Source organism: Megalobrama amblycephala, linkage group LG14 (genome assembly GCF_018812025.1).
Source record: "Megalobrama amblycephala isolate DHTTF-2021 linkage group LG14, ASM1881202v1, whole genome shotgun sequence".
NCBI classification, from domain to species: Eukaryota; Metazoa; Chordata; class Actinopteri; order Cypriniformes; family Xenocyprididae; genus Megalobrama; species Megalobrama amblycephala.
Genome location: NC_063057.1, coordinates 13,917,996 through 13,934,340, shown reverse-complemented (window position 1 = coordinate 13,934,340; position 16,345 = coordinate 13,917,996). Strand labels below are relative to the sequence as shown.

General features: G+C 37.8%; 1 protein-coding gene across 2 annotated transcripts in view; it reads right to left on the bottom strand.

Moving 5' to 3' along the window:
* Positions 1-16,345, bottom strand: part of exoc4 (exocyst complex component 4) — a 154,843-nt gene that overhangs the window by 72,895 nt on the left and 65,603 nt on the right. Inside the window, exon 11 of one of the 2 annotated variants that reach the window (XM_048156836.1) lies at positions 745-1,392. The exons of the other annotated variant lie outside the window; for it this stretch is intronic. Coding sequence (XP_048012793.1) covers positions 1,230-1,392 — 163 coding nt within the window. The 3' untranslated portion in view covers positions 745-1,229. Of the gene's footprint in view, positions 1-744; positions 1,393-16,345 lie in introns of those variants that run through there. 2 annotated transcript variants of the gene reach the window in all.

The window sequence follows — 16,345 nt, the reverse complement described above, 5'->3', positions numbered from 1 at the left end:
TTCCTATTTTCAGCTTCTCTAATTTGCTCTCACCCTCTCCTCGTGTCTTTCTCCTCCAGAGAGCTGGGACTGGCATTCAACATTCATTCTCTCATATAAAGAGCCTAATCGGGGGTTATTACCTGCTCAGCATGGCAGGCACACCGCCTGAGCCAGAAACTCTGATTCATCATTAGAAACGTCTCAATCTCCAGTTTAAAAACATAGCTCTGCACATTCAGTCCATTGCTTGAACAGGAATTATAAGCTTTGAAAACATGTGCACGAGATACGCTCTATAAGCTCTATAAACTCGAGCAGCATTAATGTTAAAGCGCTAAGCCTCTGTATTTAGTGCAGTGTTTTACCTGCTAATAATATTACAGTCTTCACTTGGATATATATGACATCTTATTCTTGCACAGGAAGTGTGCCCATGTCGGTCACTCAGGAAACATATGGTTGCTGTCCGACGATCAGGCCAGGAACACAGGCACAGGTCGTCATCATCAGTAATTGTCAATTATATGCTTTGATTTGCATTTAAGTCTAATTTGTATCCTTTAAATGGGCAGTTTCCCTACAGCACTTTGCTGGATTATAGAAGGAGTGAAGAGTGTTTGACCCAGAGCTTAATTAATGCAGAAAAAAAGAATGTCCAATCCAATAATCCAATTAAAGTTTATTAGCCATTAGAAGCTGTGCATCTCTCTCTCTCTCTATGTATATATCTGAAATAAATGGGTCTTAGACAGTACCGCAGGGGGCCCACCATTTATTATTTGATCTCAAACTCATTTATGTGAAAAATACATAAAAAGTTAAGAAGCTAAATGTTTCATTTTCGCTCCAACATTAAAAATGATTACATAAAATTTAAATGTAATGTACAAGTCTATGACTCGGGACATCAATAATGATTATTCTAAATGGCGTAGCAATGTAAAAATCATAAAAAAGAATGTAAATACATTAATATGGTACATAACACGTTATAATAGGAGAAGCAAAATTGTCTGTGTTTTTGGCCATAACAACAAAAGTCAATGGGTCTAGTGGGTTGTTTTTTTAGGACCCCATTGATTTTCATTATACGGACAAAAACTGCATAATATCTTCCTTGTGTTTCCAGAAGATAGAAAGTCATGCAGGTTTAGGATGGCATGAGGTGAGTAAATGATGGCAGTATTTTTAGTTTTGGGTGATCTATCCCTTTCATTTTATCCAATACGTAACATGGGGTCCCTGCTTCATCTCTTTATCCTCAAAAGAGTTCTCGTCCTGAAAAGAGACCCCTGCTCCAATACAAGATGGCCTCCATTTTGACAAGCTTGTTGCTTTTTTAGGAACGCTCTGAAATGGCCACTCTCCTCTCTTCTTTTTTCATCTTCTCTTCCTCCATTGCTCATCTTCCTGGGGATTGAAAAAAGAATCTGTTCCCAAACGAATCAACACCATAGACCGGCTTTCTTCTGAAGCCTGACCCCAGACACACCAAAGGATCAATCAATTACTTCTCCACTTCAGCAATCAAACAACATTATTATCAGGCATCAGCTCGTCGACCTGGAAAGGCTGGCGAATCAAAGGCTGCTGTGATGTAGCTGCCAGAGCTCTGTGGCTCGGCGCTAACAGAGAGTGGCACCTGCCCTCCGCTCTGGGAGGTGAAACACAAAGAGGCAGCAATACGCACACAAACACATGCGCACACACATATGTACACATATTGAGGTGTTAAGATGAAAGGTATAGACCATTCGGCTAACTAGACAGCCACATTCATCTGACCTCGAAAATCCAGAGCATTCATGCACACAAACAAGCCAGTGAATCACCATTTCCTGTACAGCTCTTTAGATGCCTTCAAAAGCACTATGCTAATGACTGATACATTTATATATGGTCTCAAACCAGTAGAGAAGCTTGCCTTTTTGGTATCATATGTCTAAACATTAAAGCGATACTTGGTGTTCCAAACCTGTATGACTTTCTTTCTTCAGTGGAACACAGAAAAGAAAAAAACTAAATTTATATAGACAAAAACATAGACATAGACAAAAAAAAAAACATGAATATAATAAACTATATAATATAATATAATATAATATAATATAATATAATATAATATAATATAATATAATATAATATAATATAATATAATATAATATAATATAATATAATATAATATAATATAATATAATATAATATAATATAATATAATATACAGTGCTTCCCACAGGTTTGAAATATACTTGCGGTGGTAGCCGGGCGAAAAATCCTCCTATTACCCACGGCACAAAAATGGTCTACTACATGTGACAAACAAATAATGTGTGATTTTTAACAGTATTTTTATTTATTGAAATTAATTTCAATTACATAGCATATTACATTTAATTACATACCAATATTATGCATTATTATGCATTGTAAATTATGCAAAATTACAGCATTTAAATGGTTCACCTTTTCCTATGTTCTCCTTGGTGTCATATAGTGTCTCTCTCAGTGAATGGGACACAGATTTTACTAGTAAAATTTATAAAATGAATAATATGTGTCAAATAATGTTCTTAGTCTTTTCTTCCTGTGGGGGAAACTGCAATAATTTACTATGAATTAAATGGAAATCAAATTAAATACAATTTATTGTGTAACCAAAATACCAATAATGCCCAAAAGAAAAAGAAAAAACTTAGCGTGTGATTTTTAATTATAAACAAGCCTGAAATACACAGGTACTCTTATTTTGAAATGTCTGTACTATTGCAGGCTGATCCTTCAGATTCTTACAATCGTCTAAAACATTTTATATAAAGGCCATAAAGTAGACATTGTAATAATTCATCAACTTGAGTTCATTAGCAATCGCTTGGCATAAATCTGCGCTTTTCACTGATTGAGAATCACTTTGAAGCAGAACGCGCAACAGCGCTACCTAGTGACTTTGCAAAATGCAGCGCCCGTGGGAATGTCAGCGGGAGTAAACAGTTCTGATGCACATGTAACGAGCAGGTATGGTTTCATTATCTTGCGCTGATATAAAAGTATAAGAGGATAAAAATAATAAAAGCAAAAATGTGTCTCCAAATATACTTGGGCGGCCATTATTATACATGGGCGGCCCGCCCAAGTAAAGTCTATGTGTGGGAAGTAGAGGTCTTCACGGGTCCAAAAATTCATACCCGAACCCGAAGAGACCCGTAAATGTGCTACACGGAACCGACCCGGCCCGACTATTATTTTGAAAGTTGGACCCGAACCCGTGCAGAACCGAGAAATGCCATAAATGTACTACCCGGACCCGTCTGAGCTGGACCCGAACCCGACCGGACCCGTCTGGACCCGATCGGCACATAGGTCTATTCCACAGCAAATTGCTATTAATAAGTCAATAAACAAGTTGTGAAAATAAAACGTGTTGTCTTACCTAAGACAACCTAAGTAGGCTATAGCTTTCTCCCTTGTACCTGACTGTGATGCGCTTGCCAAGAAAGTTCATCCGTTATTCCTCTCTTGCCGATTGAAATGCTTAATCCACTCATTATTCCAGCTTTAAAAGTTCACTTGCTGTCACGATGACAAATGCGACTTTGCAGTTTTGCATTATTTCGTTGTATCTCGAGACTCGAGTCAACTCACATAATAAAATAACTTTGACTGTTTGCCCTTTTGAACTATAATTACGATTGCTTGTTCAGTGACATGGCCGCTGACGTTAGCATTACTTATTTGCGGTCATTTCTGTGCTTTCTAAACCGAGTCTGACCAAAACTTTAGATATAACAAGACGGCATAATGTTATTATAAAAACAGGAGAAAGAAAGTGCGCTCGCATGAGACATGCGCGTTAGCTGGAGCAACCTGAAACAAGCTTTAAGCGTCACAGAAAACATTCGTGTGATAGTTCATATTTTGTTAATGATTTGAAATAGGCTATGTTATTTAAATGCGAATGTGCAAGGCTACAAAGCAGTTCTTGAGATTTGAAGTTTGTTTGCATTACTGTTGCACACGATAGGAATAGTAAAACTCGATGATCGCCGTTCGCTTGCATTAACTCCGCCCGCTCTGCTTCTGATGGCTGGGGTCACTCGTGTTTTTTCACCTTATTTCCCGGCTCATACTTTTCAAGTTACAAAACACGCACAGCGCTGACTGACTCCCAACACGGCCGGGTGATCTCCGAATCAAATCGGCTCGGGTATACACACAATGTTAATCAGACCCGGGAACCGAAGTAATAGATTAGGACCCGACCCGGACCCGGCTGACCATTTAAAATATAGTCCCGAACCCGTACGGGTCCCGGGTCCCCGGGTCTCGGGTCTTCTTTGTAGACCTCTAGTGGGAAGCACTGATATAATATGAATTAACTGGACTGATACAACCTAACTGGACTGTTTATTAAAGAAGACAGCATGTTTGCCTGAAGCATACAAACACATCTGTGCCAAATCACAACTCTAAATTGTTATAAAATACAAATTTCTTTATAATCAAAACAAGATACAAATTATAACAGCTGTGAGCAAAAGGCACAAAGCAACAAAAAGGTCAGAGAAAAACAGAGAAATAATGCAACGGATTCCATAATCCTGCAAGAAATGGGTCACCTCTACAGTTCAACTTGGCCAAACCACAGCAATGTCAAAGGTCATTGGCTAGCACCACAGGGAAAAAAAGATGAGTGTGATACTAGAACCTGCCACAGATTATGCAAATCCACTCCAAGCTATTTTCTATAATTCATTAAGTTCCTGGCTGGGGTATAATCCAACCACTGGAGGCTAAAATTAAATACATAGAGGTGAGAGAAACCGGATTCACTATTATAGTGAGAAGTCATTGTGTGTGAGTGACCACAACATTGAGCACAGTTATTAATGGGGAGCTGTCCAGCTGCGCAGTGACTGTAGTTTTGCTTGACAACAGGAGGGATAGCTTTGTCCTGCTGAGGTTAAAGGTCATTAGTAACGGTAGAGGTGTCACTGTGCTTATATGATACGCTTTGGTCATTACTGTTTCAGAGTGCCTGGCCTGAGAGAGACAGAGAGAAAGGAGAGGCATGTTTAATGCATGGCCAGGTGTGTGGAGCTAGCAGAGGCTATTCCGGGCCGTGGTGATGACTATCACTGCATTAGAGAAGCCACTGGGCTGCGTTAATCTTTTATAACACACATAGGAGGATTCATGAGTTGCCTAAGATCTTCATGACAGTGGTCCTTATTCTTCTCAGAGCACGTGTGTGTGTATGACAGCTGGCCAGCTGTTGACTGATGAGGTAAGGATTTGGGGGTCTCATCCCAATTCTGTGAGCAAAAGGCAGACAAAAGTATCTGTGTATATACAGTCCAAAAGTCTGAGGCCGCATTGGAAATATGAACCAAAACAAAAAACAAACCATACCAAATTAAAACAAACCAAAACAAATCAAAAACACAAACCAAAAAACAAAACAAATAAAACAAATAAAATACAAAACAACAAAGCAAAGCAAAACAAAACCAGACCCGAAACAAAAACAAAACCAGACTTAAAACAAAAAGCAAAGCAAAACCAGAGCAGAACCAAAACAAAAACAAAACAGAACAGACTTAAAACAAAACAAAGCAAAGCAAAGCAAAGCAAAGCAAAGCAAAGCAAAGCAAAGCAAAACAAAACCAGAACCGAAACAAAAACAAAACCAGACCAGACTTAAAACAAAACCTCTTTCATTTCAAAAGTTTACTCAAATTTTTTTCTGATTAATATAATCAGCAATGAAGAAGCATTGTCAGAAGTGGTCTCTGACTTTTTGAATCCCATTATATGCGTGTATGTGACAGTCCATACATTTCTATCCGATCATTCCTCTTAGGTCTCCAGACACTCACCTTGACAACAGCTCTCTCACTGTCTATCCACACCTTCCCTGGCTACCGCTTAGCAACAGGATGGGCTATTCTAGCAGATTCTCATTTAAAATAATCTTTTTTTGTAACACACTCACACTGGGCATTGTAAGTGAGTCAGTGCTCACATTACAGAGAGTGATAATTGTTGGGGTGTCTTCAGTAACTGCAACTGAAGTTGGAAACTTTCAAATTAAGACTTTTGTTGAAAGTGTTCATACCACACAGGACACCAGTAAAAGGTGCTCTACTGCTTCTGCTGGAATACTAGCATACTGATGACTGTATATATGCAGTATATACTGTTTACTGCCTACTAGTTTTTAAAAAAAGCAATATGCATAGATTTAAAGTGCACTGTGCTACTTTTTTGATCACATGATTCTTCACGTTGCATGTTTAATTATGCAAGTGGCTGTAAAACTGTAAAACAACATCAGATTATGAGGCCATTAACATTTAGACATTCAAAATTGTGGCTCATATTATGTCCATCGGAATTTCATTCAGTTCATCAATAGAAAATGAAAGGTTAATTCGAGCACATTGTATTGTAGGATATAATTTTAAATTAATTATTTCTATTTTAATATATTTTAAAATGTAATTTATTCCTGTGATGGGAAAGCTGAATTTTCAGCAGTCTTCAGTGTCACATGACCCTGATTTGGTGCTCAAGAATTTTGTTTTTTATTAGCATCTATGTTGAAAACAGTGGTTCTACTTATAATTTTTTTTGAGACGCTGACTTTTTTTTCAGCATTCTTTGATAAATAGAAAGTTCAATAAATAGAAAACTTTTGTAACATTATAAATGCCTTTACTGTCACATTTGATCAATTTAATGCATATTTTCTGAATAAAAATATTAATTTCTCTAAAAAAAAATCTTTTGAACGGTAGTGTACAGTATATTTTACAAACTGTATACATACTGCATAAAGAGTAGTATGGAAGTATGCTGTTCTGAACACAGCCAAGCTTTGTCACTTTGGAAGATTAAAAAAAAATTAGAAAAATAAGAGACAACAATAAAACAAAACAAACAAACAAACAAACAAACCAACCACATAACCTGTGTTCTATGAGGATAAAAATGCCAAAACTCAATTTCCCAAAATGCATTGGTTATCTGAGAGATAACGCTGTCAATGTGCCTTTGGGTGAGTGTGACAGAATGTTCAAATTCATTCAGTGTTACTCTCATTAAATCTTAGCAGTAAAAGTTAGAAAGTTTTCCATAAGAAAAGACAAGGCTTGAACCCCCACTGGTCTGTCAAATCTCAACCACAATCTCAAGCAGACATGTCGCTTTATTAAATTCGAAAGTTAGCGAGACACAGAGGCAACTTGCTGAAGTGGCACTTTTACACGGCGACTCTTTTGTTCGATACTCAGCTTTTTAGTATTTACTTATGCATGGAGCGCAGCAGAGAGGAGGGAGAGATAAAGGGCATCTGCAAGATAAAGCCATACCTTAGATGAGGGGGAAAAGACAGCATAGCAGCAATTCCCCCTTCCTTTATAAGAGTGCGGATGTTCGTCCCCGCCATGCAAAACAAATAGCTGTGTTGCTCCCTTTGCCTGTTTTCTAACCTTTACCACGGAAAAATGCATTGTCTTCCTCTTCGCTGTTCTGTTTCTCTCTGATGTATAATGCAGTGCAATATTCACAGCTACGCCTCATAGTGTTTGTGCACATACGAGAGGGGTTATTTGCTCAAGAAAATCCCAGGATATATGAGAAAAGATTAAAAAAAGAAAAAAAGGCCCAGCTGAGGATACTCTTAAGACTTGCACGCCAGCTGAGACTCTCATATTGAATTCTAATGTGGGCCGGATTTGAACAAAAGGACATTGCTAGAGTAAAAATGAGAGGCATATACTTATGTCACAAAATCAGGACAAGGGTTTAAATAAAACGTGAGGTGCTAGCAACTGATTTACTTCCATAATGTGGACTAGGATGAAAAAGGATGGTTAATAATGAAACAGTATCGAGGGACTTATTTATTGGAAATTGATTGGATTGTGAAGTGTGGTCCCTACATGACATTTGGTCGAAGGGACGGAGCTGAAAAACAAAGAACTGTCATCAGCTGAAAAGGCAAGTCATTTCAGAGGTGGGGAAGTTATATTTTTATGAAAGATTATGAACACAACATTTTTTTGTCTTTGGAATAACTAGCATGAATTGTTCGCAATAATAATAATTATAATAATAACAATAATAAATATAGCTGCAAGCAGCAATTACGGGGCCAAGCACAAAAACGGCACAACAAGCCAGCCAAAATGGCCGTGAGCATCAGACCAACAGCAGCAGTGAGCAATTAGAAAAAAAAAAGTTATTAGCATTTTTGTCAATTTTGTTATATTTTTTGACCACAAGGTGGAGCTGGTCTGAACCTTCTCAGGCTCCTTCAGGGCATTGTCCTGATGACCCATACCAAATTTATGAATTTTGGTCAAACCCATCAGAAGTTATAAGCAAAAATAGCCATTTTTCATATCTCCACTCCAGTAGGTGGCGCTGCGCCGAAACACTGTATAATGCCTCAGGTCATGCTTGTGATGACACGTACCAAGTTTGGTCTGAATATGATAAAGCATTGCAGAGATACAGCTTCAAGAGTCATTTTTGCATCATATCTCAAATTGTTTGCTCTGGTATACGAAAACTGTTTGACTTATCGACTTCAAATCCATAACTTTCTGTCGGCATGGTCTGAAGATCATACGGTTCAATTTTGGTGAAAATCGGAGCAACGGTCTAGGAGGAGTTTGAAAAAGTACGTTTTTAAAGAAAAACAATACAGCGGACAGGAAGTTCAGCTGACTATAGCAGATTTGATATCTATGTTCTCAGCATGACCCAAGGAATCTACAGAGACCAGTTTCATTACAATCGGTTAATATAGTCAAAAGTTATTAGCATTTTTGTAAATTTTGTTCTAACTTTTGACCACAAGGTGGCGATGGTCCGAAACTTCTCAGGCTCCTTCAGGGCATTGTGCTGATGACCCCTACCAAGTTTCATAACGATACGCTACTGCGTTCATAAAATACAGCATTTTAGCACAAAATTCAAAATGGCTGACAGCCAAAATGTCCGATATGGGAAAATTGGATATCATTCGATTCGGCATGATGCCCCAAATCGAACAAGACCAAATTCATGATTTTTGGCCAAAGCCATCAGAAGTTATAAGCAAAAATATCAATTTTTCATATCTCCGCACCACTAGGTGGTGCTGCGCCGAAACGCTGCATGTTGCCTCAGGTCATGCTTGTGATGACAGGTACCAAGTTTGGTCTGAATACGATAAAGCGTTGCGGAGAAACAGCCTTATGTCTATTTTCGCAAGAACTACTTACAATTTGTTCGCGTGTTTTTCGAAAACGGTTTGAGGAATCAACTTGAATTCCATAACTTTTTGTCGGCATGGTCTGAAAATGATCTGGTTCAATTTTCGTGAAAATCGGAGTAACGGCCTAGGAGGAGTTCGAAAAAGTACGTTTTTCAGAAAATTCAAAACGGCGGAAAAAATTTCATGACGGAAAATGACGTCATAGGGTGCCATCGATTCGACTTGACCTAAAGAATCAGAGGAAAAAGGAATTTTGTTTCTAGCCCTTATGGTTCAAAAGTTATTAACATAAACATAAGTGCAACTTTGGACAGCTGGTGGCGCTAGAGGGATTGAGTTAGAGACTCCAAATTTGCTATGGACAAAGGTCAGACTGTCCTCTAACAGTGTGCCAAATTTCACAACTTTCCCGCAAGCGGTTCTATGGGCTGCCATAGACTTCAAGAGCGGAAGAAGAAACGGAAGAAGAATAATAATAAGCGTACGGAACGCCAACAATAACAATAGGTGCCTAAGCACCTTCGGTGCTTGGCCCCTAATAATAATAATCACACAGCAAATACTTCCTAATGTGTATTAGTATTTTGTTTAGACTTGTTTTCGTGTAAAAATATCGAAATTTTGAAACAAATCTCGATTTAATTAACTTAAACAACAACAAAACAGGACAATCTCACGCACTGAACAGAAACTGTCAGTAGCAGTGTTCAGCCTTTCATGTTCAGTGATTAGTGATACTACTGTGCATATTAAATGCGTGTTTATGAATTACGCAGACGGTGAACATCATAGCTCTGGTCTCCTGGTGCCTTCATGTGCCATCAGAAATTTCATGTGCCATCAGAAATTCGTATTCACTTCTGAAGACTTGATTATGAGCTTGTTGCATTCAAGTGGGCACCAAATTTTAACTAGGAAACTCATATTTATGATAATTCTGATAGCACTTGAGGGCAGCATCAGTGGAAACAGGAAGAGACAATGGTAGCTTTAGCAACATTAACCATACAGAGTGCCAAAAAGCTCTTTCAGAAAGGCAATTTGGAAGGACTCACAGAATATGACGTGCAATACTTTGTCTAGATCTGAAGTTTGTGCATGAAGCGTTGATACTGACGCATCTTTCAGAATCAACCTTTTTGAAAATCCAGCGATGAAAAGACCCTTTTTTGTGAAGCAGTCCGGTGCAAAATGATTTATTCTGAACATTTCCTTCGAAAATGAAATTTAACCACTATGTCCTCAGTGACTCAGATGGCAGGAGTCTATGGTGGCTATGTGCATTAGTACATCCCAAAACACAACAATTTTAATGCCTCTTTGGCGCAGACATTGGATACAGAACTGGCTTCTCTGTGCTTCTACCATTATAGGTTGGTTGTTCTCACACACTGCTGACACACATCGGTGAATTTTGCATAATAGTTCCCCTTTAACTGGCAACTGAAAAACAATTTTTTTTTTTTTTTATGTCAACTTTAAAGCCTAATATGATCTAAATGCAAAACCAGCAACTAATGAAGAAAGGATTTCAGCAGGCTTCTAAACATGCAAAATAGTTCTCACTCTTGTTTTGAAACTTTTAACTGTGGTGGTCTGTCTAGAGAAAATGTGTGAGCACCGTTTGTCCTTTCCGCTGTAAGAGGACACCAAATCAGCTGGAGACACTGCAAGGTGCACATACTAGCGGTGGATCGATGGCTCACCCCTAATCTCTGTCAACACAGAGGGAAGGAAAAGCGACAGAGAGACAGAGAGAGAAAGGGGGCAGAAAGACATTTGTGTAAAAAATGCTTGTAGCACAACGAAAGCGACTGACAGAAGATTATTACAGCCTGACAAAAGCCCCAATTGGGCCACGAGAGCCGGCTAAACAAACCCTCTCCAGCCCTCTCCAATCAAAGCACATTGATAATTGCAAGTGATGCTAGTGTTCAGTGTCTTCTGTCCTTTCAGATACATAAAAAACAGCATTTACACTCTATACCTGAATGAGGCCACAACAAAATCGGTTACGGTGTGGTGAAAAGATACTGATTTTGTCCGATACAGACACACACAGCGACAGAAAAGCCTGTAAGAATTAAATAAGGTTCAATAATAAAAAACAATTTTCTAAATTATGTTGTATTTAGGCTTAAAACGAGAACGGAAATTGCCAATAGGGTAAGAAAAAAGTATACATAAATATTTTAATCAATCATTTAATTTACTTTACAATGTGAAATGTTTTATGCATATTGCTTATCTTTTGAGATTTAGATGTATTAACTAAATACAAGACTGATTAAGACAATCTGCAATGGCATACTAATATAAGCTACATTAACAAATTAACAACAGTCCGCATGACAAAAGAGATAAGAAAGAGAACTTCCTCATGCTCCAGTAAACAGAGCATAAAGTGAGAGATAAACACATTTGTATGGACCAAAAACTGAGATTGTCGACTGACATACTGAGTCATTTAGAGACAAGTGAGGCCATTCTGGCTAATGGCAGTGTGCTTTTGCACAGTTTGTTTATATAACACTAAAGTTCGACTCTTTCTTTAGGAAATGTCTGCCAGATGGTCCATGGAAATCTAGCCTCCTACACACAACTGACATGTTCTTTGTAAGGTGATAGCGACTTTTAAAAAGACGTTTAACAATGTGAAAATATGTTATGTCTTTTGCAGTTTCACAGGCGGAAAGCTTTCCATCATCACGCGCCAATCAGATGACAGTGATGAAGCCTCAGGGGTGTGCTTATCATATTAGTGGCCGATATCCTACAACTATCAGTGACTTTACCGTCACTTGGTCCTAATATGCGCTGACAGTAGAAGAACAAGAAAGACTTTCTCTTATCGTGGCTCTTTGTTTCTGCACTGTCCTATCATCATGGCAGTCTTCCTATCTTGTGTAGGGCAAGACGTGACCAGATAATGCCTGGATGTGACTGGATGGATGAGAGTGTAGATGAATGAAAGGATGGAGGAGTGGATGGATACCTGGAAAAATATATCAAATAGAATTTCCATCCATCTCAATGCCAGCTGCTTGGTTGACGCAAGATCTGGAACTCTATCCTAAACAATTGTGCCTCCATCTGGGTATTTTGCTTTAAGAAAATTTAGATATTTACTCGACAAGTCAAAAAATAATTAAAGGTGCCCAAGAATGCTTTTTCACAAGATGTATATAAGTCTAAGGTGTCCCCTGAATGTGCCTGTGAAGTTTCAGCTCAAAATACCCAATAGATTTTTTTTAATTAATTTTTTTAACTGCCTATTTTGGGGCATCATAAACAATGCACTGATTTTTTCAGCGCACCGCCCCTTTAATTTGCGTGCTCCCTGCCACACGAGCTCTCGATTATATTACAGCACATTCACACAGCTAATATAACCCTCAAATGGATCTTTACAAGATGTTCGTCATGCATGCTGTATGCATGCTTCGAATTATGTGAGTAAAGTATTTATTTTGATGTTTATATTTGATTCTCTATGAGTTTGAGGCTATGCTGCATGGCTAACGGCTAATGCTACACTGTTGGAGAGATTTATAAAGAATGAAGTTGTGTTTATGAATTATACAGACTGCAAGTGTTTAAAAATGAAAATAGCGACGGCTCTTGTCTCCGTGAATTCAGTAAGAAACGATGGTAACTTTAATCTTATTTAACAGTACATTAGCAACATGCTAACGAAACATTTAGATAGACAATTTACAAATATCACTAAAAATATCATATCATCATGGATCATGTCAGTTATTATTGCTCCATCTGCCATTTTCGCTGTTGTTCTTGCTTACCTAGTCTGTTGATTTACCTGTGCAGATCCAGACGTTACTGGCTGCCCTTGTCTAATGCCTTTCATAATGTTGGGAAAATGGGCTGGCATATGCAAATATTGGGGCGTACACCCCGACTGTTACGTAACAGTCGGTGTTATGTTGAGATTCGCGTGTTTTCCGGAAGTCTTTTAAACAAATGAGATTTACATAAGAAAGAGAAAGCAATGGAGTTTGAAACTCAATGTATGTCTTTTCCATGTACTGAACTCTTGTTATTCAACTATGCCGAGGTAAATTCAAATTTTGAATCTAGGTCACCTTTAAGAAAATGTATTTTGCAGTGTATAAACACCTGAAAGAACCGTATAAAAGTGGATTTGGGATCTACGTATAAAAGAACTAGTCATGTGATTATACTGTCATCTTATGATGAACTACCACTACCTTCTCCCATCATAAGACAATGGACATCAAGGGAGATTTTAAGTTGCTGTCCAAGCACATGACTGTAACCTACCATTGTTTTAGTGGGGACAGGCTACCTGGACAACAAGCCCCTTGTTGTCAAATTTAATATGATATTTTAAAATTTTCATGAGAGTATATTTTTTAGGCCATTGTAAAACATATAAAACACAATGCTGCTTTACTATCTATGCTCACAAACACTCAAACTGATACACTATTGGAGAAAACGTGTTTAACGCTACGCCACCAGTGGAGTAAAAAAACAAAAAAAAAACTAGAGAACTGTCCAGGAAATTGGCCCCAGCCATCAATAACTCTAAAAGTTTTGACACTTCTCAAATAGCCTCCTCTGTGATCTTGCAGAATTGCCTTTTCCCATCCCTTTGAAGAAATTGATACCTTGTGTAAAAGAGAGCAAGAGAGAGATCAAAAAGAGGGGATTGAGGAAAAAGATGTCAAACTAAAATAAAAGTGCTACAAAAGGGGAAAAAAATGAGTTTTACAATTACATACAATTGTATCTAAGTGTAAAACTGACGGAAGAGACTGTAAAACAGAGCTATACAGGGGAGAAGAGGAAAGAAAAGGAAAAAAAGGATAAAAATATGAGAACAGACAGATACAGTGACAGTGTTTTGACACTTAACAAGTGCTGTTTGAGTGTGTGGGTTTATAGTTTGAGGGTAAACTTGTCCTCAGAACTCATCTTCAAAAAATACAGTACCTGACAAAAGTTTGGAAACAGTACAATTTTTTTATGTTTTTGAAAGAAGTCTCCTAAACGCTCACCAAGGCTGCTTTATTTAATCAAAAATACAGTAAAACAGTAACATTGTGAAATATTATTACAATTTAAAATTATAGCTGCAAGCAGCAATTATGGGGCCAAGCACAAAAACGGAACAAGAAGCTAGCCAACATGGCTGGGAGCATCAGACTAACTGCAACAGGGAGCAATTAAAGACCTATTAAGATCATTTTAGGCAACTGAAAAATGATCAAAAATGAGGATTTACTGGTTCATCACTTATGACCAATAGGTGGCACTGTGTCCAAATTGTTGTGGTATGGTCAGAGTGATGTGACAATGACATTTGCAAAGTTTGGTGTCAATATGTCAAAGCATTGCAGAGATACAGCTTCAAGAGTCATTTTTGCATCACACCTCAAATTCTTTGCTCAGGTATACGAAAACTGTTTGATGTATCAATTTGAAATCCATAACTTTTTGTCGGCATGGTCTGAAGATGATATGGTTTGATTTTGGTGTTAAAGGTGCCCTAGAATCAGAATTTGAATTTACCTTAATTTATAGTTGAATAACAAGAGTTCAGTACATGGAAAAGACATACACTGAGTTTCAAACCCCATTGTTTCCTCCTTCTTATGTAAATCTCATTTGTTTAAAAGACTTCCGGAAAACACTCAGATCTCAACATAACACCGACTGTTACGTAACAGTCGGGATCATTAATATGTACGACCCCAATATTTGCATAATGCCAGCCCATTCGACGCATTAGACAAGGAAAGGCAGTATTAACAGCTGGATCTGTGCACAGACAAGGTAAGCAAGCAAGAACAACAGCGAAAAATGGCAGATGGAGCAATAATAACTGACATGATCCATGATATCATGATATTTTTAGTGATATTTGTAAATTGATTTTCTAAATGTTTCATTAGCATGTTGCTAATGTACTGTTAAATGTGGATAAAGTTACAATCGTTTCTTATTGTATTCATGGAGACGAGAGAGCCGTCGCTATTTTCATTTTTAAACACGTGCAGTCTGTATAATGCATAAACACAACTTCATTCTTTATAAATCTCTCCAACAGTGTGTACTGCTAGCTTTAGCCACAGAGCATAGCCTCAAACTCACACAGAATCAAACGTAACCATCTAAATAAATACTTTACTCATATAATTCGAAGCATGCATACAGCATGCATGACGAACATCTTGTAAAGATCCATTTGAGGGTTATATTAGCTGTGTGAACTTTGATTATGCGATGTATATATAGTCGAGAGCTCGTGGGGCAGAGGAAGCGCATCTCTTAAAGGGGCGGCGCGCTGAAAAAATCAGTGCATAGTTAATGATGCCCCAAAATAGGCAGTTAAAAAAATTAATAAAAAAAAATCTATGGGGTATTTTGAGCTGAAACTTCACAGACACATTCAGGGGACACCTAGGACTTATATTACATCTTGTAAAAAAACAATCTAGGGCACCTTTAATATAGTCAAAAGTTATTAGCATTTTTGTAAATTTTGTTATAACTTTTGTCCACAAGGTGGCGCTGTGCCAAAACTTTTTGAGTATTGTCAGGGCATTGTGTCAAAGACCCATACCAAGTTTCGTAACGATACACTAATGCGTTTGTAAAATACAGCATTTTAGCACAAAATTCAAAATGGCCGACGGTCAAAATGTCTGATATGGGAAAATTGGATATCATTCGATGCATATGGTGCATTCTAATCGTCTTGACCCAAGGAATCAGAGGAAAAAAGAATCTAGCCCTTATGGTTCAAAAGTTATTAGCATAAACATAAGTGCAACTTTGGACAGCTGGTGGTGCTAGAGGGATTGAGTTAGAGACTCCAAATTTGCTATGGACAAAGGTCAGACTGTCCTCTAACTGTGTGCCAAATTTCACAACTTTTTACCATACAGTTCTATGGGCTGCCATAGACTTCAAGAGCGGAAGAAGAAGAAGAATAATCGAAAAGAAAAAGAACGCCAACAGATACAATAGGTGCCTAAGCACCTTTGGTGCTTGGCCCCTAATAATTGTAAATTTAAATTTTAATAAATTAAAAAATGTAATTCATTCCCGTGA